At 42.6% G+C, this 26,106-nt stretch overlaps 1 protein-coding gene across 1 annotated transcript in view; it reads left to right on the forward strand.

The window, feature by feature from the left end:
* Positions 1 to 26,106, forward strand: part of Task6 (TWIK-related acid-sensitive K[+] channel 6) — a 431,294-nt gene that overhangs the window by 383,450 nt on the left and 21,738 nt on the right. Inside the window, exon 3 of the mRNA XM_067152421.2 lies at positions 8,506 to 9,011. Within this exon, the coding sequence (XP_067008522.1) occupies positions 8,506 to 9,011 (506 nt within the window). The remainder of the gene's footprint in view (positions 1 to 8,505; positions 9,012 to 26,106) is intronic.

Here is a 26,106-nt window from a genome sequence, read left to right on the forward strand (position 1 = left end):
GACTCAGATAAAATAACAATGTCATCAGCAAATCTCAGAGTTTTGATCTCCTATCCTTGGATTGAGATTCCCTTCCCACATTCCTCTTTGTTTCCTTTAGTACCCGTTCTATTTACGAGGGCTGTAAATAGAGTATTGGCAATATCGATAGAACGTAATATGTAATGAACTAACAAGTACAATTACATTACATTCTTTCAATGTAGTCACCCGCAAAGTCTATTATCTTTTGCCAAATTTCGGGAAGCCGTTGGGGACTGTTGGCAAGGCGTTCTCTGTTGATGACAGCGACGGAGCGCCCTACTGGGCGAAATAATTGAAATGGCGTATGGCTTTTAGTCCCGGGAGTTTCCGAGGACATGTTCGGCTCGCAAGGTGTAAGTCTTTTGATTTGACTCCCGTAGGCGACCTGCGCGTCGTGATGAGGATGAAATGATGATGAGGACGACACATATACTTAGCCCCCGTGTCAGCGAAATTAACCAATGATGGTTAAAATTCCCGACCCTGCCGGGAATCGAACCCTGGACCCCTCCGACCAAAGGCCAGCACGCTAACCATTTAGCCATGGAGCCGGAGTACTACGCGGAATACAGCTGCCACGTCAGGAAATCGGTGGAATGCATTCTCGCCACACGATTCACGTAATCCTGATACATTTTTGCTACGGGCAACCTCGATTTTAATCCACGAACGCTTATCACCTTTGGAAAACATGCTTTAGAGCGGTGAAATCGACACTTTCCCCTTCAACGTCACACAGCAACAACACTCCTAACTGGATGCCCTTCACAAATGCACACTACACGTCGACAACAGCGGCACCTGAGCATTCCCATATCCTATTTGCGCATGTCCGATCTGAGAGAATCTGGACTACGTTGCAACTGCTGTATTTACAATCCTCGTATAAACAGAGAAAAGAAGAGAAGACAAACTTTGGCCTTGTCTCACTCCTTTTCTGTATTGCTGCTCCTTTATCATAGTCTTCAATTATTATCACTGCACATGGATTTTTGTGCAGATTGCAGATAACACTTCTTTTTCGTTATCTCATCCCGGTCACCTTCAGAATAGCAAATAGCTTGGCCCAGTCAACATTCATCTAATGCCTTTTCAAGATCTACAAATGCTATCTAAGTAGCCTAGTCCTCCTTAATTAGATCCTCTGAGATCAAACGTAAACTCAGAATTGCTTCAGGAGTTATTTCTTCTGAAGTCTAACTTCTCCCAACTCAGCTTCAACTTGTTTTTCATTCGTATGTAAATAATCCATGCTAAATGTCTGCAAGTGGAAGATATCAAACAAATGGAAATAGGTATAACAACCTTCTGTCTAAATCGGATGGCACTTCTCCTGTAGACACTAAATCGAATAACCTCACCATGCTGGATTCACCTAAAACAGTTTTTAATTCTGAGGGTATGTCATCGTTTCTAGGTGTCTTTTTCCTATTTAGGTCTCTCAAAGCTTTGTGAAATTATGATTGGGTCTTCCATTTCATTAGCATCAACAGCCTCTTCTTGCTCCAAAACCTTTCCATCTACTACTTTCCCTTGACACAATTAATTGTTGAATATATTGCTGCCATCTATCTGCCTTGTCTTCCTGCCCTAGAAGTGGTTCTCCATCCGAGCTCTTAATAATCATGCACCTAGGTTTCATTTCTCTGAATTTTTCCTTGGTTTTCCTATATGCAGCATCTATCCATCCACAACCATACAACCTTCCACATCCTTGAAATTATTTTCAGCCATTCTTCCTTGGCTGCACTGCACTTTCTATCTACTTAATTCTTTAATCACCTGTATACTTTTCTGCCCTCCTCATTTGTTTGCATTCTTGTGCTTTCCCTGTTCTTCAATCAGATCGAATATCTCCTGAGTTACCCATTGATCCTTACATGATCTTGTTTTTATCCCTAAATTTTCTTCAGCAGCCCTACTGATCTCACAGTCAGGAATGTCCACTCTTCATCTATTGTGTATTTTCCAGCCTTTTCACTTAGACTTGGTGCAACATGTTCTTTGAAACAATCCCTCACTCTCTCTTCATTCAACTTGTGTATATCCCATCTCCTTGCATTCCTTCCTTATTTCAACTTCAGATGGCATTTCATGACTAGCATATTGTGATCTGAGTTCACATTTGTCCTGGAAAGGTCTTGCAATCCAACAGCTGGTTTACGAATCTCTGCCTAATCATAATAAAGTCTCTCCGATACCTTCCCTCTGTCTCCAGGCCTTGTCCACGTCGCTTGTGGTGTTTGAACCAAGTATTAGCAAATACTAAATTAGGATTGGTGCAGAATTCTACCAGCTGACTTCCTCTTTCACTCCTTTGTCCCAGTCCGAATTCTCCTACTACGTTACCTTCTCTTCCTTGGTTTACCACTTCATTCCAGTCTCCAATCACAAATAGATTCTCATCTCTTTCTACACATTGTATTACATTTTTTCTCTCTTTATATATTGATTTCTTCATCATCTGCTGAACTAGTAAGCATATTGGCCTGCACTATTGAGGTGGGGTCCGCCTCTGTGGTGTAGTGGTTAGCGTGATTAGCTGCCACCCCCGGAGGTCCGGGTTCGATTCCCGGCTCTGCCACGAAATTTGAAAAGTGGTACGAGGGCTGGAACGGGGTCCACTCAGCCTCGGGAGGTCAACTGAGTAGAGGTGGGTTCGATTCCCACCTCAGCCATCCTGGAAGTGGTTTTCCGTGGTTTCCCACTTCTCCTCCAGGCAAATGCCGGGATGGTACCTCACTTAAGGCCACGGCCGCTTCCTTCCCTCTTCCTTGTCTATCCCTTCCAATCTTCCCATCCCTCCACAAGCCCCCTGTTCAGCATAGCAGGTGAGGCCGCCTGGGCGAGGTACTGGTCATTCTCCCCAGTTGTATTCCCGACCCAAAGTCTGAAACTCCAGGACACTGCCCTTGAGGCGGTAGAGGTGGGATCCCTCGCCGAGTCCGAGCGAAAAGCCAACCCTGGAAGGTAAACAGATTAAGATAGAAGATTATTGAGGTGGGTATTGGTTTGGTGTCTATCTTAACAACAATAATCCGTTCATTATGCTGATAGTAGCTTACCCGCCGTTCTATTTTCTTATTTATTATTAAACTTATTCCTGCATTTCCCCTGCTTGATTGTGTGTTATGTTTAAGAATATGATATTCATTTATACTCTTTGAACATTTCTGAAACCAAGAATACAAGCCAGGCTCAGCTGCATGTACAGTACTCAGTTCATCCCCTATCGAGCACAGTTTTATTGATGCAGTTACGATTGCTATCGCTCTGTTGATGATCTCGTCGTTATGATTAATGGTAATGTGGTTGTATTAGGTTAGGATGGAGCTATCACACAACATCATGACCTAGACGCATTCGATCCACATATTCGCTGCACGCTAATTTGTGTATCGTGTATTACTAGACTCTTTTACTTCAGCTGCTCTTGAGGCACCGCATGTATAACAGTAAAGTCAGACGAAATATGCGCTTTTATAAAACATAAAAAATACATTGTTATTGCAGTACTCTAGCCATTCATAGTATTTTAATTTATTATAAACACCGGGCGAGTTGGACGTGCGGTTAGGGGCGCACAGCTGTGAGCTCGCATCCGGGAGATAGTGGGTTCAAGCCCCACTGCCGGCAGCCCTGAAGATGGTTTTCCATTTTCACACCAGGCAAAAGATGGGGCTGTGCCTTAATTAAGGCCACGGCCACTTTCTTCACCCTCCTAGGCCTTTCCCATCCCATCGTCGCCATAAGACCTTTCTGTGTCGGCGCGACGTAAAATAACTTGCAAAAAAGTATTATAAACATACTGTATTTCATCATCAGATCTTTCGGGATCTTTTCAATTTGTTAGTGTTTCTAGGGAGGTTTGTTAAACAATGTAATTCCTATCTTCATGCTAGATTTCCTCCCCTGTGGGCCATATTACCATGTCGCTGTGCGGAGACTGGTGCGTCTCAATGAACCAGGTAAACAAGCCGTGCGTTGGTGCAAACTTATCGGATGAGTATCTGTCGAGAAACCAGACAAACGAATTTTTCATCGAAAGGGGGGTAACAGTCCTTCAGAAGTTGCAAGGGTGACAGTCTGGATGATTGACTGATATGGCCGTGTAATTATATTTAACATAGTTTAGTTATGTTGATACTGCAACATGGCTTGTCACTGTTAACAGTTTAGATTATTTCTTACTTACTTATTCTTACTTACTTACTTACTTACTTACTTACTTACTTACTTACTTACTTACTTACTTACTTACTTACTTAATTACTTACTTACTTAATCCGTTTACCCTCCAGGATTGGTTTTTCCCTCGGACTCAACAAGGGATCCCACCTCTACCGCCTCAAAGGCAGTGTCCTGGAGCTTCAGACTCTGGGTCGGGGGATACAACTGGGGAGAATGCCCAGTGCCTCGTCCAGGCGGCCTCACCTGCAATGCTTAAAAAGGGCCTTGTCGGGGGGTGGGACGATGGAAAGGGACAGGCAAGGAAGAGGGAAGGAAGCGGCCGTGGCCTTAAGTTAGGTACCATCCCGGCATTTGCCTGGAGGAGAAGTGGGAAACCACGGAAAACCACTTCCAGGATGGCTGAGGAGGGAATCGAACCCCCTCTATTCAGTTGACCTCCCAAGGCTGAGTAGATCCCGTTCCAGCCCTCGTACCACTTTTCAAATTTCGTGGCAGGGCCGGGAATCGAACTCGGGCCTCCGGGTTGGCAGCTAATCACACTAACCACTACACCACAGAGGCGGACTTATATTATTTCACAAAGTATAAATTTTATATGTTTGAGGAATTGTATGCTTGTTAACTGCCATCTAGCATGTGCTCCCTAGGTGACCATTATCAGACCTTCTCCATGACTGGACCAATGCTGAGTGTTTCGACCTTGGGCCAAGTCATGTTTTATGGGCCATACCGAGTGAGGTTTTAACACTTAAATTCCCCAAGAAAATGCGCTGGAAGATGTGACTTTTTTTTTTTTTTTCAGATTCATAAATTGAACCGAGTTGAAGAGATATATATAAAAAAAATATGAGTTACCAGACAAAATTTATCAGACAGTCTGTCCCCTTGACACATCGTCAAGGTCTTCGATTCGGAGGGCTGTTGGTTCAGTTCCCGACCAGAATGCGGATATTATCCCCGTGTGGTAAATTTCTCAATCTATGAGAACTAGAATCTGGTGGTCGTCTTAACACATATATTCATTTACAACACACCACACTACCAACCACGACAGAAATATCAGAAAGAATATCGGGCAGTAAAAATAGACTTAATCAACATCATTACTGACCCAAGATAATTAGCTAAAAGGTAATGAAATAAGGCTAAAGTTGACAGAGAGAATTCACTCTCGCCAAAAATACATTAAACTAATGATCTTAAAATCCTTAACCCTTTACTGAAAAGACAATAGAAAGCCTTCGGCGCCTTTACGCTTTATCTACCGAGCGAGTTGACTGCGTGATACAAGTCCGTAGCTGTGAGCCTACCTCCCGAAGATGGCGGGTTCGAATCCCACCATTGGCAACCCTGAAGGTGCTTTTCCTTAGTTTCCCATTTCCACCCTAATTAAAGTCACGGTCTCTTTTTCCTCTGTCGAAGCCCTTTCATGCCCCACCGTTGCAGAGACCCTATTCGAGTTAATACGACGTTAAACCGCAGCAAAGGAAAACTGCCACCATAATTTATATTCTCTTGTGTTGTACTTGAGGGTGTGTGCACTGTGCATCACTCAAATCAACCCTACATTCCCAGCGGAGCCGAAAATCAAACCCATGCCGGTTGAGAAGCAAGAAAGACCAGTTGTTCGCTGAGAGCGGAGTGAGTTGGACGTGTATGAGTTGTTTACCTTAACCCTCTACTGCCCAAATTATTTTGTTGTGTTTTAAAAAAATTTCTCTGCCATATACTAAGTAAATATGTTGTAAACTACACATAAATGCAGTTTTTATTGAATTTTCATTTTTGATTTTCAAAAATTAGGGTTGTGACTTCCAGGTCACACTGGGCAGTAATGTTCTGATATGTGAAAATTGACTAATTTATAAAATAACAGTCTCATAAAATATTCAAGATGCTTACCTTTGGTTTCTATATTTTTTATGCATATAATTTGTTAGTAATAACACAAAACATAATTGTAAAACTAGCTATCCGCCATGTGCCTGGGAAATGCACCCAACCATACATTTGGCGCTTCCTGGTGGCTTATGCATATAACTATTAAACTATAAACAGTTGAAAATCACACAGCCATACTGTAACTTGAAAGTTACACTCGGAAGCAGGGGCGTAGCCAGGGGGGGGGGTTACTGGGGGTTAGAACCCCCCCTCCATTGAACTTTCACAAAAAGAAAATAAATAGAAACTGACAGTAAACAATAAACTTCTTTTATGTGATCAAGATAAACTCCCTGCAATCTACTGCTTGTTGAGAGTGTTTGCCACCCTACCTGTCACCACTGCAGCCAGTGAGAGATCATTTTCAACATTAAGACGCCTTAAAACCTACCTCAGAAATACCACAAGTGAAAGTCGACTCAACGGGTTGGCTCCCTTGAACATTCATAGAGACATAGTTGTAAAACCAACAGATGTGTTAAATTTATTTTTTAGGAAGCCTCGAAAATTAGATTTTAGATTGTAAACTGAACATACCGTTTGAGATAAAACTGCTGACCTCGATCATATTGTTCTTGTTCTGTATTTTAAAGTAAGAATTTTGTAGAGTATTGCAATCTGAATATCACATACAGTAATTCACTCTTGTATCAGTATCCTTATGACAGTCGTGCATGCGCGTACCAGACACGCACAAGCACAAGCACTTTCATTATGTTATATCTTAATTTTGTAACTGTAACACCCCCCCATTGGCCGATCCTGGCTACGCTACTGCTGGGAAGTAGTGGCTCAATTGCATTCTAACAGTAGAAAATGTGTACAGAATGATGTGTGACTTCAAAGTCACATTGGGCAGTAGAGGGTTAAGCAAGAACACAGCCGTGAACAGTGAACCCTTTATCATCAAGTCTTGTTAATATTATCTGAGATATCGGTGTTTTGACTTGGTTAATTGTTAAGTGTAAAAGAAATCATGCAAAGCATTCGTAAAACACATTGGAATCGGATCGTTCTCACTTTTGTTTTTATCAAATTATATCACTGACTAATCTTCAACTTTTATCCTTTTAATTAGAAATGTGTACATGTTGAAATTAGGCCAATAGAACAAAATTAACACAATAATGCATACAAAATGTGTTCAATTAACTAACTGATGGTATATGGAAGAAAAGAACGAGGACTTTTACAGACATAGGCCCTACTGATAATTTCACTGTTTCAATACTGAAACGAAGGCTGTAATTCAATGGACATCTGGTAAAAATGGACGAGAGCCAATTAACGAAGAAAATCGTTAAATACATCGAACGATTGAAAGCAGCAAAGAAGTGGGTGGAAGGGTTCAAGAGGCATGTTGAGGAAATTGAACTTACGGCAGATGTGATCAACAACAGAAGCGATTCAGAACACGAATTGACAACATCAAAACATTCGGAAGAGAAACCACCAAAATGCAGGCCCAGATAGTATCCGAGGAGCAGAGATAAAACAGAAGTGAAAGAATGAAGAGGTTCTGGGAAGAATAAGAAGAGATTGACCTGGTAGCGTTAGGTTCTATGTGGTCCATAGTTGGCGAAATTCGGATTTTAAAAACTGTCTAAAAATGGTGAAATGGCGATACGACTGCAACCCAACAAACAACGGCTGAAAACAAGCTGCACACGCGCAAGACTGAGAATCTCGCATTGTTGCCAACTCGTACGTTACTGTGCCTCAGCAGGAACTTAATTTTAATGAACTACGAGTACCTACCTAGCGGACAGCTCCCTCCGATCAGCACAACATGTTTGCACTCTCGCCTCACATCTAGTGTACAAATTCACAACCTTCCTGATAATGAGATACAGTATCAAGTAGTACTAGCTAGGTAATTGATCATGCTCATGTTCCACTTTTATTATGAACAAATTCTAATTATTCACAGAACACCGCTGGCAGATCCTTGTTGCTTTGCTAGAGTAACAAAAACAGAATTTACATTTATAATTCAATTGTACTGATTCTCAGGATTTGTGAATATTTCTTATCTTCTCATTTTTACAGCAAAAATACGAGCGTGTCATTGAACAGTTTCTATAATGTCCCTTTAGTTCACATGCTTTGCAAGATAGTTGTTGAAAATGATATTTCTATATGCCTTATTACAAATTTAAGTGCAATAATTGCTATTTACTGTAAATAGGGGATATGGATACCTCAGATTGTTTTGATATCATAGTATGTTCAAAGTGTAAAGCCAATATCTTTGTCATGTACCTTATAACAACGATCACCACACCTGTCTGTTTATCTTGTAATAGTCCTCTTTCCGAGGTGATAGTAATGAATGTTGTTTCTGAACAGGTTACGGGCATTCGACGCCGAACACGATAGGTGGTAAGCTGTTCACCATGTGCTACGCCATCGTGGGGATTCCGTTGGGTCTGGTGATGTTCCAGAGCATCGGCGAGCGTCTGAACAAGTTTTCTTCGGTGGTGATTCGCAACGTGAAGAGAATGCTGCACTGCAATAACGTTGAGGCTTCGGAAATAAACCTTATATGTGTGGTGACCACCCTGAGTAGCCTGACCATCGCGGGCGGCGCGGCAGCCTTCAGTCGGTATGAGGGCTGGACTTACTTCGATTCGGTCTATTATTGCTTTATCACGTTAACGACCATCGGCTTCGGAGATATGGTGGCACTGCAGAAGGATAATGCGCTTGACGATAAACCAGAGTATGTGGCCTTTGCTCTCATTTTCATTCTGTTCGGCCTCGCTATAGTGGCCGCGTCCCTCAACTTATTGGTGCTGCGATTCGTCACCATGAACACGGAGGACGAACGGCGTGACGAAGCCGAGGCCTTACAGGTGAGTACAACTCTTAGTTTCTTGATCCAAATGTTTTAGAATTGAGTACACTTTTACTAATTGGTGAGAAATATAACCTCGCTCACATGGAAACATTTCGTTAGGAAGGACTATAATAATAATTTCGTGTGGCTATTTCTAGCCGGGTGCAGCCCTTGTAAGGCAGATCCTCCGATGAGGGTGGGCGGCATCTGCCATGTGTAGGTAACTGCGTGTTATTGTGGTGGAGGATAGGGTAATGTGTGATGTGTGAGTTGCAGGGATGTTCAGGACAGCACAAACATCCAGCCCCCGAGCCACTGGAATTAACCAATGAAGGTTAAAATCCCCGGCCCGGCTGGGAATCGAAGGCCAGTTCGCTGACCATTCAGCCAACGAGTCGGACTTAGGAAGGACTGTTTCCCAAGGATTTTAACATTTTAAATCGCTTTAGAACGGGCTAGGTAAAGAACTGTCCGTGGTGTAGGGGGCAGCACGTCCGCCTGTCACCTGGCGGATTCGGGTTCGATTTCCGGCAGGGTCAGGGTTTTTTATTTGTAGGTAATGATTAATATCCCTGGCCTGGGGACTGGGTGTTTTTGACGTCCTTAATCTTCCTTTCCTCACACACATCATTCCATACTACCGCCATTCCAATTACACGCAGGTTCATACAATATGATGCCAGTAGGGGCAAAAGATCCAAATGGGTCGACGCCCCGAACAAATAGCAAAATGAAAAATAAAGAAAAAGAACTGATGGGGAATCCGCTCGCTGGATGACAGCCCTAAATGCAGATCAGTGGTGACTGAATAATTTGGGTAACCATCTGTACCCACTTGAAGTTAATGAAATTTTGCTTGCAATTTGTTTTACGTAGCATCAACACAGACTGGTTTTACGACGAAGCGACGGTGGGATAGGATTGGGAAGGAAACGATCGCAGTCTTAATTAAGGAACTTTCTTTCTTTCTTTCTTTCTTTCTTTCTTTCTTTCTTTCTTAATCTGTTTACCCTCCAGGGTCGGTTTTTCCCTCGGACTCAGCGAGGGATCCCACCTCTACCGCCTCAAGGGCAGTGTCCTGGAGCTTCAGACACTGGGTCGGGGATACAACTGGGGAGGATGACCAGTACCTCGCCCAGGCGGCCTCACTTGCTATGCTGAACAGGGGCCTTGCAGGGGGATGAGAAGATTGGAAGGGTTATACAAAGAAGAGGGAAGGAAGCGGCCGTGGCCTTAAGTTAGGTACCATCCCAGCATTTGCCAGAAGTGGGAAACCACGGAAAAAACACTACCAGGATGGCTGAGGTGGGAATCTAACCCACCTCTACTCAGTTGACCTGCAGAGGCTGAGTGGACCCCGTTCCAGCCCTCGTACCACTTTTCAAATTTCGTGGCAGAGCCGGGAATCGAACCCGGACCTCCAGGGGTGGCAGCTAATCACCCTAACCACTACACCACAGAGGCGGACAATTAAGAAACTGCCTTGGCATTTCCCTGGTGTGGAAATGGGAAACCAGGGAAAACCATCTTCAGAGCTGCCAAATGAGGGGTTCGCACCCACCATCTCCCGAATGCAAGCTCACATGCTACGCAACGCAAGTTGCATAGTCAACTTGCTCGGTATATCTATGTTTTACATGATACATAAAATCCCCGTAGGTAGAGGAAGAAATCACAAAGCTTACGGTTTACTTTGTAATAAACGCAGAAAGATACCGCATGGAGAGATCTCATCGTGGTCGTGGTGGTGGTGGTGGTTATTGTTTTTAGCGGAAGTGGGGGAGAGTGGGTAACAGCGAGACATTTTTATTTTGAATCATCACAAAAGGAAAACAAATTAAGTTATTTACTTTAAATTTGACACATGCATTTCATCAAGGCCTCTTTGTTACCTTACAGAACAAATACCCTACTCCGCAAACTTATAAACAACTTTAGAACATGACTTACTTGACTTAATTCCTGTTGTTCCTTGTGGAACATGGGCATCAACAAAGTATCTTCATCTGATCCTGTTGCCAGCCAACCTCTTCACCTCTCTCCAGGCCTTGCCTTCTTCCATTGCCTCCATGTGTACAGATCTTCGCCACGTTTGTTTGAACCTTCCTCTACTCCTTTTACCCTGCGAGTTCCAATCCAGTGCCTCTCTCTCAATGGCTTCCACTTTCCCGCAGAGTCCTCCCATTCCACAGCCCAGTTTTCGTCAGCCTTTTCAAGCCATCAGTCCGGTTTCTCATTGTTGATGTTTCTGTAATTAGGTAATTTAAGGTTGTGCGAGTTATTGGCCCACAGCACCCGAGCTTGGTGGTGGGGCTGCCACCTACTCCTCCAAGCCTGCTGTTTTCTGTTCGGGTAGTCTCCCTTAGCCTTTGAAGATCCCTCTTCACCACAAGGCAGTGGTTTTCCTCTTTATTTTACCCCAAGGGGAAGGGTTGCCTCCACCAACTTTGCCGTACCAAAGGTCTCCTTCTCCGCCTCAGTTGCCGTTATGGGCTTCACCAGAGCCCCGTTAGCCGTTACTTTTCAGGGCTTCTGTAAGGCCTTCACAGCTACCGTAGCGGTCCTGGGGCACACAAGGTCCCCGCTGTACTTCACCCTTACAGGCTATCCCCTACTTCGTACCGTTGCCCGTCCCCCACGACATGAGCGAGGGGTTGGACTTATGGGGGACTTAAGAACATGTTATTAAATAAGATGAAAGACTAGCCTCTTGATCATCAGTGAAAGTTTCATTGATTCTGTAATTTGGAACCATACGAATAATTTCCCTAGAGTTATCTTTCCTTTTCTTGGCATATCTGGCCAGTGTCTGGAATGATAAATTGTATTCTTTTGCAACAGATCTCAAACTCCTCCCTGCTATTACTTGCTCAACAGTTGTGCTCATCGTCTTACAAGGAAATGTTCCTATCTGATTCTTTCTCTTTGGATTTCCTGGCGTGTTGGTGAGATCTACAACGATAGAAGCCGTTCAAAATACCTATTCAACTCTGCAGATTATTTAATAAGCGACATTCAATAATAGTTGCATTGCAATTTAACTCATCTGTTTATGGGGACTAAGACTTGTCTCACTGTTCCCTATCAGCCACCGTTATATGTATTCCTAATTGCACCATACCGGGCGACTTTGCCATGCGGTTAGGGCCGCGCAGCTGTGAGCTTGCATCCGGGAGATAGTGGGTTCAAACCCCGCTGTCGGCAGCCCTGAAGATGGCTTTTCGTGGTTTCCCATTTACACACCACCTTAAATAAGGTCACGGCCGCATCTTTCCCGCTCCTAGGCCTTTCCTATCCCATCGTCGTCATAAGACCTAGCTGTGTCAGTGCGACGTAAAGCCAATTTAAAAAAATATTTCCACCATAACCTAACTGCATGAACAGATACAATGTTTCATGAAACCAAAGCTATAGATGACCCTTTCTATTTGGAAAATTATTTCCAATATATTCTCGTCATGAATAAAAATGAGCAGTACAGAAGACACCACGGAAAATATACTTTACTCACCTTAAAACACAATGGATCACAAAAGCAAACTTGCAAGAAAGGCAGCCATTTACAAACAGGGTTGTGGGTATGGGGTGTGTTTCAAAATGCTACCGCAAAATATCACCTCATAATTATTCTCTGGAAACGGTTAATTCGAAATGTCTCACGGTTCCCTATATCTCACTGTTCCCCACCTTCCCTATAGCTGAGCAGTCATCCACTCTTAACACAGACGAGAAAAGGGAAGATGCCCATTCTTCAAGAGATGTAGATTTTAGCAAAATAAGGAAGGGAAAGCTTACATGGGCATGAAAATGAAAGACTTCCTAGGCTTTGCAAACTTAAATCGTCGGGGTCGTAAAAAAAAAAAAAAAAAAAAAAAAAAAAAAAAAAAAAAAAAAAAAAAAAAAAAAAAAATGTTGTTGAAGAGAGCTCAGATAGGAAAAATTAAAACATGGATACTGGTTCAAGTAAATGGAAGCACCGCCAGACTCAACTTGGGGCCCCGTAGTCACCAAACCGTGCTTCCAAGATCAGATTCCGTCGCTTCATACCCACAGGGGGACATGGAGGCCGAGAAATAAACGTTACGCTAGGGCTCAAACTTAATACCATCGAGGTTGGAGGAGAACGAGAGTAGGCCAAGGAAGGTCGGATAGCAAAGATGAAAACGTAGAGTGGCTGAGACAAGTAAGTGGAAACAACGTCAGACTCACCTAGAAGCCAGGGCTGCTCCCAGGACAGCAGCCTACCGAGGAGCAAATCAGGAGAGGACCTCAGCGGGTAGCGGCAGTCAGGTGAGACCGAAACGTCCCCCTCAACAGCTCTTGCAGTGTTTCCGTGTCTGAGATGGGACCATCGGCAGAAGAGGTGCGGGCTCTTAGTGAGGTGCAGCCGTTGTGGGGGTGATCACCACTACACGCCCAGCGCAGCACGTAAAGAGGCGCCGGTGTGCGCCAACTGCGCGGGGGGCCATCCGGCCTCCCATCGCAGTTGCCCTGTCTACCGGGCCATGGCGCGAGCAGAGACGAAGGAGTCCCGGAGTCATGACCCACCCCCATCCAGGAGGCCCGGGATCGGAGAATGGGTACGAGGGACCCCAAGGAGATGGCGCTGTGCGGCGGGCCCTAGTGGTACTTGACGCATGGCTCCGCAGCCGGCAAGGCTCGCGCTAGTCACAGCAGTGCCTAGACGGACTGATCCGCTAACGACTGGAATGGCGAGACTACGTTTCATGGCTGGTGCATGGTACCTATTCTCAACTAACACAACCACTGGAACTTTCCAGCCCACATCCTTGCATGTGCTATCAAAAGATGTCAATGTCAGGTTTTACATGTTGACTCTTTCTCTTTTCTGCCTATGTGGTTTTCCCTGGCCCTTAATACCACACCTTAACACCACCTCACCAACACAAACTCTAGCCGTGGTAGCGAGTCTAACTCGGAAACCGGCAGATATTCCTTGTATCACTTCCCACTCTTCCCTGCTATCTCTTTTCTTCTTAGAAATTAATAGCATGCCGGAGGCCATGTAGATTGAGTCGATGGTCACGCTGGGGGAGTGTGCTTCACCCCGCCCCCCCCCCCCTCCCGAAGAAGAAAAAAAGCAGTAAGGCATCGTACGGCCTAGAAATGACCTCGCACGCGACGCGCGCGGGCAGAACTTCTCTCTAGGCGACAGGGAGGGGAGTTGAACTGACAGTACATTCGTTCACACCAGGGATGAGTAAACCAGATCTCTTCATGCCACGTGAAAGAAAAGGACGATGCAAGACGAGAGTGGCAAGATGAAAAGTTACGGTAGATTTGACCCGGAATAGTCGCACTGTTCCCTAAGTCGCGAACATGAAGGAGAAGCTCAGTGCTTAGTGTGTAAAGGCCTGTCGTCTGCAAAAAGTTTAATGTTAGGCGTTATTATGAGCTGTATCATGCACATCAATTCAGGATAGAAAATTTCAGGACCTTGCTGTTGTGAAAGAAAAATTGCAGCTCTTTTCCGTACCGTTTAGTGTTAAACCAGAAGACACACCCCAGAATTTACAACTGGAACTTAGTTCGTGACGCGCGGCTGAAGCAAGAGTACAACGAAAGGAAAATTCTTGACTTTTACCGAATACTTGTCCCACTACGCTTCCCTCATCTCCGAAAGTTTGCGGCAGAAGTAATTACAGATGTGAACAGTTCTTTTCCAGGATGAAGATCAACAAATCTCGATTCCGATCTCGGCTAACAGACATACATTTTAATGCAGTAATAAATATAGTGTTTGCTAGCACCATTAAGCCTAACGTTGACCGAATTATTGCCAGCAAACATCACTAGCGCTCAGGAAATCAGTGAACATAAATGGGTCGCTTTTAGGCAACTTATTTTTGTTTTCAGAGGAAGCGAAACTACGATGGCCAGAGTGTAGACAAGTGCTCACCGGAACGCTTTCAAGTTATTGTACCACCTCTTTGTTTTGTCAACGAGAATACTCTTCATTTATTAATGTACCTTGAACATGTCAGAATTTCATTCTTCGTGTAATATTTGGTTAATGTTTGTAGTATTGATCATATTGTCTTTGTATATATCAATAATGTGCTTATTATTATTTCGTGTAAATTAACAAGTTACGGTTCCTTATTAATGGTATGAGTGAAGGACAGCTGACTTTTAGAGGGACCACACTTCGTTCGCAACGCATCTCCTTCGAATTTCGCCACTCGAGTCAGCGTGTGCCAGCCGAGACCGCACGGGAGTAAAGACGCCTGCACGCAGCTCACCTGGCGTGCGCTTGACCTTGACAAGTCTGCTTTAGTGTCTGTTTGTTAGCTTGTAGTCATATACTAAATGATTTTTAATTTTATAATCACGCCGTACTTCTATTTAATTGTAATAAATGTGTATTTATTGTTCCTTTGGTGAATCAAAATCACAAATGCAATTACTGTATTAAGTTGGTAGACTGTCAACCTTTACCTCTCTGTCGAAATTCACTCAGAGAGCATTAAACTTACCGTTTTGTACCTACTTTTTCAGTTTTGATGTGTACCCCCCTCCCCACCACCCGCTTGCTATATTTCTCAAATCCAGGTACATTATTTTGTCTAGAAATGTTTGTGTCTGATCCCCTCCCCCCGCCGCCATCCTTTTGCTAGTCGCACCGACACAGATAGGTCTTATGGCGACGATGGGACAGGAAAGGCGTAGGAATGGGTAAGAAGCGGCCATGGCCATAATTAAGGTACAGCCCCAGCATTTGCCTGGTGTGGAAATGGGAAACCATTGAAAACCACCTTCAGGACTGCCGGCAGTGGGGTTCGAATCCACTATCTCCCGGATGCGAGCTCACAGCTGCGCGCTTCTAACCGCACGGCCAACTCGCCCGGTCCGTCCCCATCAGAGACTGAATGACAATTTATTTAGTAGTAATAGTAGTAGGCCAAGAAAGCTGCGACATTGGTCCTCAAAAATAAATTCCGAAGTGGTGTCCTAAAACAATACGTGATGTAGTGCTGCCTATTCAAACAGTACATTGTAGATATATGAGAATTGCTACTGTGGAGATTGTGTTCGAAACGGAAAGCCTTCTTGTCTGTAGAACCGCTTGGGTTTATGTACACAGTTAAAAGAGTTTTCGCTGGGACAGCCTCGTTATTTTGTGTTACCCCGCCCTTTCCATCGATTTTCCAGTTTGTTCCTCTTTAAAAAGTTTTACAAATACATGTGAGTGTCGTATATTATTTCAAATCATGTTGATAACTGATGGCAATGTAAAATATTCATTTAGAACAACTTCCCAAAGACATGGATTGCCAAAAGACAAACTATACTAAACCTTTTTATAAAAAAAATTCTTTGTTTAAGAATATTCCTTAAGGTCATATGAATACAGATGGTTCCTCAAAATAGATACTGAAACTTTTAAGGCCATTGAGCTGACTGTCGGCAGTCCGGAAGATGGTTTTCCGTGATTTCCCCACTTTCATACCAAGAAAATGCTGGGACTGTGCCTTAATTAAGGCCATGGCCGCTTCCCTACCACTCATTGCCCTTTCTTCTCCCAACGTCGCTATAAGACCTATCTGTATCGGTGCGACATAAAGCCAATTGTAAAAACGGGGTAATTGAGGCGATATTGCAGAAGGACCCTTTATTAAAACCTAAATCTTTGAACAATATAAATCCGCTGGGATGAACAAAGAAATGTGTTCTTCTTAAGCTCCACTATTTCTCCTTATTTCAGTGATTTTTTTCTAGATATCATGAGTACTTCTTGAGTTACGGCTTACAAAGGTAGAACACATTATTACTTCATCATACTAATTTTCAATTGAATAGATTTTTTGGCTATTGAGAAAAATAATATTGATTTTTAATTTATAGTGCTGAAGGTAGGAGTACCCTCTTAAGTGAAAAAAGCAATATTAATTGTGTGAAGACTGCAGAGAAGGGGCTAAAATATTGAAATGTCTTGTAATTCGCAACTAAATGCAACCTTAATAGTTTGTAGTTGCAGTTGCAATATTAAAATTCAAAACAAATTCAGAAAACCTCGAAAACAGAATATGTTTCGAGAACATGTGCCCCATTTCACACCTTCAGAAATATGGTCACGCTGATCATAACCTTATTCAGTCAAGTTGTTGTCAAAGCTGGCTGTAACATTGGTGATTCTCAAACCACGGCATTATCACAATACACTGGAGATGGAGTTTATATGGACTTTGATAGCAGTGGGACCGAAATGTTTACCTCACTTATTGATTCTCTCTGTCCGTGTCACTAACCCACTTCCTGTACCACAGCAAATTAGATCTATGTGTGCTGACAGCGAGAGAGTGAGGCACAGGAGGGTGGGAAAAGCAAATGGCCCATTGAAAGTCATGGCATCCTATCAAATAGCCCACGGTCAAACAGGGTATGGAGCGATAGGCCTACTGGTCAGTAGACAAACTCCCAAAGATACAAAGATATCTTCCTCAGTATCATGCGTCAGTAAGTACTCAAGGGAATGAATATAAGTCCTACCTATCTGCAATATACGTACAGGCCTTGTAAATTAGACAAGAAGAATGCAATAGTAAACATCTATTAAGAAAACATGCAAACTATCAACTTACGAATATGCAAAGATACATTTACATCAAGTCACACGCCTTTTTCTTCTTGTTGTTTGAGTCATTAGTCCATAGACTGGTTTGATGCAGCTCTATCCACCACCCTATCTTGCGCTAACCTTTTCATTTGTACGTAACTACTACTGGCGCGAGAGAAAAAGACAATAAGCACCTTAATCCCCTGTGGAAGTGGGTGGCAGAATACATCCATAATATCCCCTGCCCTCGTAACAGAAGAACCTATTTTCATCTTGGGAGCGAAAGGTTGATGACCACGGGGCTTTGCCAACCTGGACCTGAAATTTTCTGGCAGCTAGATAGCTCGTCAGTAGTCGTAAAAGGTTGGAAGGTGCGGGGGGAGCCGAATGTCTTTTAATTTGTACAGTACATCAGTCTTTGGTCAAACGCATGCGAAATATCAAGAAAGCAGACCCTTGTGTGTCGATCGTTATTAAAATTCTTCGTGATATTCTCTTTGCTCTGTAAGGTGAGTTAGCTGGTGGGTAGTGGAATGGCCACGCCTGAAGCAGAACTTCGTCATTACCTTGAGGTCGTCGATAATAATGTTCAGTTTGGTTAGGAAGACAGCAAAAACTTAAAATTGATACTGAAAAGGAAAATTGGGTGGTGGTTCTTTGGGAACTGTCACCTGAGAAATATTTTATTCTATCATAATTACAATTTTTTGTCTTTAAGAATCATTATTACTTTAGCAATTTTCCATCAGGTCATGAAATGTAGAAAACAGAGAATCACGTTAAAACGTTTAGTCACATGCCAGCGCCTTCCTTGGAAGGTTCTTAAGAATGATGATGATGACGATGATGATGATGATGATAATTGAATGACACGAAGACTGTATAACCCTGATGTGAAAACTATTTATAATATATTTTAATAAACCGCATACTTTATTAGCTACCGGTATCAGACTTCAATTGCTTTTTCTAAATTATCCTTAAATGATGACTTTACCTCCAAAACGTCTTAACTCCTAGTAATGTAACATAGTTACCTCCACTTATAATGGTGGAAGATTTTGGTTAAGTCTGTGTCAATATTGGCAATATAGTTATAAATCATAAACATTTATAAGAAAAACCATGGGCCCTATTTGAAATTATTTATCATCATCATCATCATCATCTGTTTACCCTCCAGGTTCGGTTTTTCCCTCGGACTTAGCGAGGGATCCCACCTCTACCGCCTCAAGGACAGTGTCCTGGAGCTTCAGACTCTTAGTCGGGGGATACAACTGGGGAGTATGACCAGTACCTCGCCCAGGCGGCCTCACCTGCTATGCTGAACAGGGGCCTTGTGGAGGGATGGGAAGATTGGAAGGGATAGGCAAGGAAGAGGGAAGGAAGCGGCCGTGGCCTTAAGTTAGGTACCATCCCGGCATTCGCCTGGAGGAGAAGTGGGAAACCACGGAAAACCACTTCCAGGATGGCTGAGGTGGGAATCGAACCCACCTCTACTCAGTTGACCTCCCGAGGCTGAGTGGACCCCGTTCCAGCCCTCGTAACACTTTTCAAATTTCGTGGCAGAGCCGGGAATCGAGCCCGGGCCTCCGGGGGTGGCAGCTAATCACACTAACCACTACACCACAGAGGCGGACTGAAATTATTTATCTGAAAATAAAAACATGAGTTTTGCAGTTTGCTATTTTATAGATTTAAGACACTTTCGAAATAACCTCCTTAATGTACTTCTCGAAACAAAATTGTAACTGTTACAATCTAGTAATCGAAAAATATCGCACGGAAGCAGAAATGGGAAGAAATTAAGTGTGGATGAAGTAATCGTTATCAGTATTCCACTACAGTAGAACCATTACCGCATGAGGTACTTTCTTACCTCTCTAGCGTCCGGTTCGTTGGCTGAATGGTCAGCGTACTGGCCTTCGGTTCAGAGGGGTCCCGGGTTCGATTCCCGGCCGGGTCGGGGATTTTAACCTTAATTGGTTAATTCCAATAGCCCGGGGGCTGGGTGTTTGTATTGTCCCCAACATCCCTGCAACTCACACATAACACTATCCTCTACCACAATAACACGCAGTTACCTACACATGGCAGATGCCGCCCACCCTCATCGGAGGGTCTGCCTTACAAGGGCTGCACTCGGCTAAAAATAGCCACACAAAATTATTATTATTACCTCTCTAGCAAAGACATCACACTTATCTTGCAATATCCATCACAGATAATATGCCTTTAAGTGCCCCTGCAGAGCGTTCTTTTCAGCAAATGCAAAACTGTATTTTGTTTTAAGACATTGAAGTTTAGCAATGAGATTTAAGAACCAATTATTTTGTAAAGTATGGCTAATTATTTAAAATGCTAAATTTTAGTAACTGCAACCAAAAATTATTGGAATAATTTTTCTTATGGTTCCAAGGTATCATGCTAAGTCTCACCAGTCCTGTGCGAAAAAGATGTCAATGCTTTCCTGAAAGTATTCCGTGAAGTAATTACTGATAACTTGTTTTTTTCTTTAATGTAATTTTGATAGAGTAAAATATTTCTCATGTGACAGTAAATCAGCACATTTACTTTTTTCTTTTTTTCTGAATACATCGGACAGTTGTCTTTGTATCTACTAAAATTCAAAATAGGCTACACTGGCATAAAAAAAAAAATCCAACACCAAGAAGGGGTTATGCTAGATTAACGAACGTTGGTAGGCGTGTTTGTACATCTGAAAGATGACATTGATTCAAATTTTCCACAAATCGCATTAGCATGGCGGTAGTAGAAATCCCATGACGTTGCACATCACAGGTTTGCTTTAAATAGGGCTGTACTGTGCGAGAGCATTAGTTACCTGTGAGATTGGACAGAGTGACTGAGTGTATCAAGAATGCCTTTATGATGACGAAGAGGCCAGTATCAACAGCCCCACTGCAATTGAATGAGGCCGTATAATAGGGCCACGTGAAGGTGGATTTTCCTTCCGCGCTATTGCAGAACGACTTGGCAGTAATGTCTCCACTGTGCATGTGTGCTGGCAGCAAGGGTCACGAGAAGTGTACGCTTGCAAGAAGACCTGACTCCGGACGTCCCCGTGGCACCACCGAGAGGAAGGACCGCCGTATTAGCATATGGCTGATGCGCAGCAGACTGTGTCTGCAGCAGCAAATGGAGCGGCAGTTAGCACACAGTGGCGCAACGAACTGTTCGAAATCGGTTACTTGAAGAACAGCCCCGAGCCAGACACCCTGCAGCGTGCATTCCACTTACCCCAAACCACAGCTGTCTGCGACTTCAGTGGTGTCAAGCGAGAGCTTATATGTACCACTGTAGTTTAAGCGAAGGCCATCTGAGTGCAGATCCCCATCTCCTACCCACCCATTTAGGATCTAGAAATCTCACTCCCAGTTTCCCACATTCCCACTCCATAGCATCATTTAAATCATATTGCAGTCAGTACCCTTCTACACAGTATTCCACTGATAACAATCCCTACTTCCTTAAACTTCATTTACCAGATCCCACAATCCCCAAATATTTTGGTACTTATACCTGCTTGCCTTACGTTGTTGGTACCAACGTGAAACACTACCACCTTCTCCTTTCCCTCCTCCTTCTCTTCTACTTTCCTCAACATCTGCCTTAACCTAATTCCTGGGTAACACTCTACCCTGGTTCCTTTCCTTCACACACTTTCCCTAAATGAAATGGCGTGTGGCTTTTAGTGCCGGGAGTGTCCGAGGACAAGTTCGGCTCACCAGTTGCAGGTCTTTCGATTTGATACCCGTAGGCGACCTGCGCGTCATGACGAGGATGAAATGATGATGAAGACGACACATACACCCAGCCCCAGTGCCAGAGAAATTAACCAATTAAGGTTAAAATTCCCGACCCTACCTGGAATCGAACCCGGGACCCCTGTGGCCAAAGGCCAGCACGCTAACCATTTAGCCATGGAGCTGGACACACTTTCCCCACATGTCTAACAATGGAATCCCCCATGACCAGAGCTTCAACCCTACACACATCCTTTTATCTCCTCTCCTCTTGGTCAGCCCTTTTTTCCCTGACAGCTGCAGAAGCTAAATTCTACTCCCTTTTCTCCCTCCCAAGACCCTGTTCCACCTGTCTTTTCCTATCCTCTGTTCTACATTTCCCTTTCCTACATTTTCTTTCTTCCTACTTCGACACTTCTCAGCAACAGTTCCCTTTTCCTCATTTTCCCTCTGTTGTTCTACCTGCAGTGACTCATACCGATTTCTCACAGACACCTGTCCTGAATTCTGATCCTGAATAGAATCCTCGGCCTGCAATCTCTTGCCCCTTAAAACATTAGACCATCTGTCTTCTGCGATTCTTCCCTTTCCTTCCCATCCCTCTTTTACTCTTTTACACCTACTGTATCCTGTATATAGTTTGAGGGAGGCCTACTTTCCTTCGTGTCCTCTGAGAGAATCCTAATTATCTCCCTCAAACTCTCCAACTCATCCCTCGTACTCCTTAATACCTGGCCACACCCACACTCCTTAGCCATTCTTTACTGAATAATGAAAAGAAAAGGAAATATAAAATAACTTATTCTGTGCAAAATAAAAATGAAAGGAAAGAAATATTGTCTAGGATAGTGCACAGAGATCACACAACAATAAGGTAATTAATATAGGCGACTACTAAACTACCTACAATATCAAATCAAAATCTCTTTATTTGCAAATGGTACACTTAAATACATTATTGTCAAGCACTAAATATTAAATTAACAAGAGAAATAATTTATCTATAATACAATATTATACAATTTACGCTAACAATTTTTTCTATTAAACACACAGCCCATCCTTAATAAATTTATATTGTTTACAAAATTCTACTTATAATATCTCCTGTACTACTTTTACAAATATAGTCAACTGATATACGGTATGTGGAATTACTTCAAATGATACTGTACAACTGGTATAAGATTAAAATTTACATTGAATTTATTTACTTTTTTTTTTCTTTACCCATTCTGGAACCTAAGTAGCATAACGACCTGCTGCATCTTAACCAGAGCCCCTTTTGCCACCACTTTTCAGAGTTCCTGAAGGGCCTTCACAGCTACCGTAGCGGTCCCAGGGCCCTCGAAGTCCCCACTGTACTTCACCCCTACAGGCAGTCCCCTACTTTGGCTGTCCAACTCCTTAGACCAGGGGATGGAATTAATTTATTTACACACATTTTTTATTTATATTAACCTGCACTGGTCGAATGCCCTCTAACATTTCATTTATTTTCTCTGTTGCTGTTTATTCTCTTCTTGAATATCTGTACAGATTTTGGAAAAGGATCAAACACTACCACTGGTAAACTGTTCCACTCCTTCACACCCTTCCCAATGAATGAAAATCTACCCCAATCGCTTCTGCTAAAATTCCTTCTAATTTTATATTTGTGGTCAGTCCTGCCGATATAATTATTTTCCAACTGAAGCCTCTCACGGATATCTCCCCATGCTGCTTCTCCTGTATAGGCTCTATATAATCCTATAAGTCTAGTTTTCTCCCTTCTCTTACTTAAAGTTTCCCACCCTAGTTCCTTTAACATTTCTGATACATTACTCTTTCTCCTGAAATCCCCTGTTACAAATCTTGCTGCTTTCCTCTGCACACTATCTATTTCTTTTATTAGGTATTCTTGGTGAGGATCCCAAACACTGTTTGCATATTCCAATAATGGACGAACAATACTTACGTAACTTTTCTCTTTTAATTCTTTGTTGCATCCTTTAAGTACCCTCATTATGACATGTAACGATCTCTATGCTTTCCCAACAATGTCATCCACATGACCCTTCCAGTGCAAATTACTTTCAAATCTTACACCTAAGTATTTGCACTTGCCATCTTTTGGGATAACTACCCCATCCAAAGTATATTCAATTCAGTTTTAAAACTTGTGTTTGTAAATGTTGTAACAGTTGATTTGCCTCCATTAACCTTCATATTATTCTCTTCAACCCATTGTTGGATACTCTCAAGGTCCCTTTGTAATTTTGAACAATCCTCAATGGTATTTATTTCCCTATAAACAATTATGTCATCTGCATACAATCTTATTTTTGATGTTATATTATTCCCTAAATCATTTACGTATATATTAAGAAAAGTAATGGACCGATTATACTACCCTGTGCAATTCCCTTCCAAACTTTCTCTTCCTGCAATACGTTATTTCCTACTTTGACTTTCTGAACCCTTGAATTTAGAAATGATTTTACCCAACGTGTAACCCTTAAGTCCAATCCTATTCCCTCCAATTTCTTTAATAATATTCCATGTTCCGCTCTATCAAAGGCTTTGGAAAGATCTATGGCTATGCAATCTAACTGGCCTCCTGAATCGAATTGATCTGATATGTCCTGCTGAAATCCCACCAGTAGTGCCTCACAAGAAAATTTCTTTCTAAATCCATACTGGCTCCTCATGAACCAATTTTTATCATCACATATCCCTCTGATGTACTTTGATATTAAACTCTCCAGTATTTTACAAACTACTTAGTTAAACTAAATTTTTATCCTACAACACCCTACTGGATGAAAACTGTCATTAATTACTGATACAGAAAGGAATACACAAGAATTACACAATTATAAACTGCAGTTAAGCCTACCCTAATTACTACAACATAATTCTAGTAAGAGAGTTACTACAGATACTTCTACTATACTACACAAATATTTCACAGTAACAGAACAAGCACACTATTATCTAATAAGATAATACAATCCACTACAATAATTTTAAACTTTGTTCAGACATATCCTAATTACAATAGGTTATTACTAAGCACAAACAGAAATGGAAATTACAATTAATGTTAGAAATTTGCAAAAACTTTAGAAATTTGCAAGAACTACTCAAAAGATTACCAAGAAAGCTAAATGTGTAGACAAATTATTATTAGTACTAAATTATTTTATCCTACTATGCTCTAACAGAAATGAAAACTGCCATTTGGTTAGATGCTGAAGGAGCAAGAGGGTTACCGTACACAAAGATACACACGAAAATATCAGACAAGATACTATCTAATATACCACATTGTTACATGCCAGTCCCGTGGTAGCTCCTTTTAGTACTTCCAGGAAGGGGCTGGTGACTCAGATGACCTGGAATCTCCCAGCCGGCCTGTGGGGTGGGGCCGGCCTTTCCGTGTATTGTTCTCGGTGGCCGGCTTACCTGTAAGTTCCTTGGAGATTCAACGGGAATGTTCTGCCTGTAGTGACATTGTGAAATTTCTTGATCAAATCACGTGAGCTATAAAAAGGGAGGCTAGCCGCGGACAGGCAGTCAGAATTGAACTCCATAGGGGAGTCAGTGTGACACTCAGTGAGTTGGGGTTCGGTGGCTGGGCTGAGGACGACAGAGTGTTGACTGTCGCCAGTGTCCCACCGAGGTCTGAACGAGATGCTGTTGTTGTTGTTGTTGTTGTGTCGGAAAGACCAGTGAGTGTGTAACTGGAGATGACAGAACTGAAGTCTCCACTGTGTGTATTTCTGTGGACTGAGGATCACCGTGAGCCAGCAAGGAAATGCGCTATCGTGAGTGTGAGGATAAATGGACCTGTGTTAATGTTCGCTGTTGTGAGTATCGTCCTGCTGTTGAATACTGTTGAGCTGCATGTGACTGTGTGAAGTACTGGACTTACGTAGAGTCGAACCAACAAACAGTCATCGTGTGTTGTATAGCCAGTGGCACTGTGTTCAAATCCAGCTGTCTACGCACAGTAGCTGTAGGAGGTGACTGGACTTCCGGAAAGTGAAAGTAAGGATTAGTGTCCCAGATAAAGGAACGGGCTGGACCCCTTCTGCCCCATAATGTAGAGGGACTTGTAATTAGTGTGGCCATTCATAACTGGTTAGAATTGTGTGTGTGCAGTTATTAGGCCATCCTCAAATAAATTAGAGTAATGAAACAGATGGAGTTTTATTCATAACAATATCTACACTACAGTTCTTAACTGAAATGTGGTTATGTAATTTTTACAGCTGTTTCCACTACGATGCAGGACAGAGAGTAAAAGTGTCCTTAAATGCTGAAAAATAAGAGGTTGACTACAAAAAGTTCTCTAAAAGACTCTTGTCGAATCTATGCCGGGGACTTGAATTGCGATTATTAGGATAGGCTCTATAGGAATTTGATTATTAACTTTTACTTGATGAATAATCAAAGGTGCACAGTATGAAGTAACTTCTTTTAAAGCTTGCAACTTAAAGTTTCTCCCTCTCAGTGCTACACATCACACACCTTAATTGATCTCACTGCCACTAATCAACCTGACTTCGTTCTTCACCACGGTCAAATTAGTGTCCCAGGTATATTGCAGCTATATATATGGCCTTTTCTATTAAAAGTCCCGAGTTCAAACCGAAAATAATTTCATATCGAGATCTGCAAAGAATTGATAAGAATAAACTTTACAAACTGCAGTTGCAGTGCCATGAAGGACATATTTAAACTTAAAGACATAAACGAAAAAGTGACTCTTTTCAATCAAC

The sequence above is a fragment of the Anabrus simplex genome, chromosome 1 (genome assembly GCF_040414725.1).
Source record: "Anabrus simplex isolate iqAnaSimp1 chromosome 1, ASM4041472v1, whole genome shotgun sequence".
Classification (NCBI taxonomy): domain Eukaryota; kingdom Metazoa; phylum Arthropoda; class Insecta; order Orthoptera; family Tettigoniidae; genus Anabrus; species Anabrus simplex.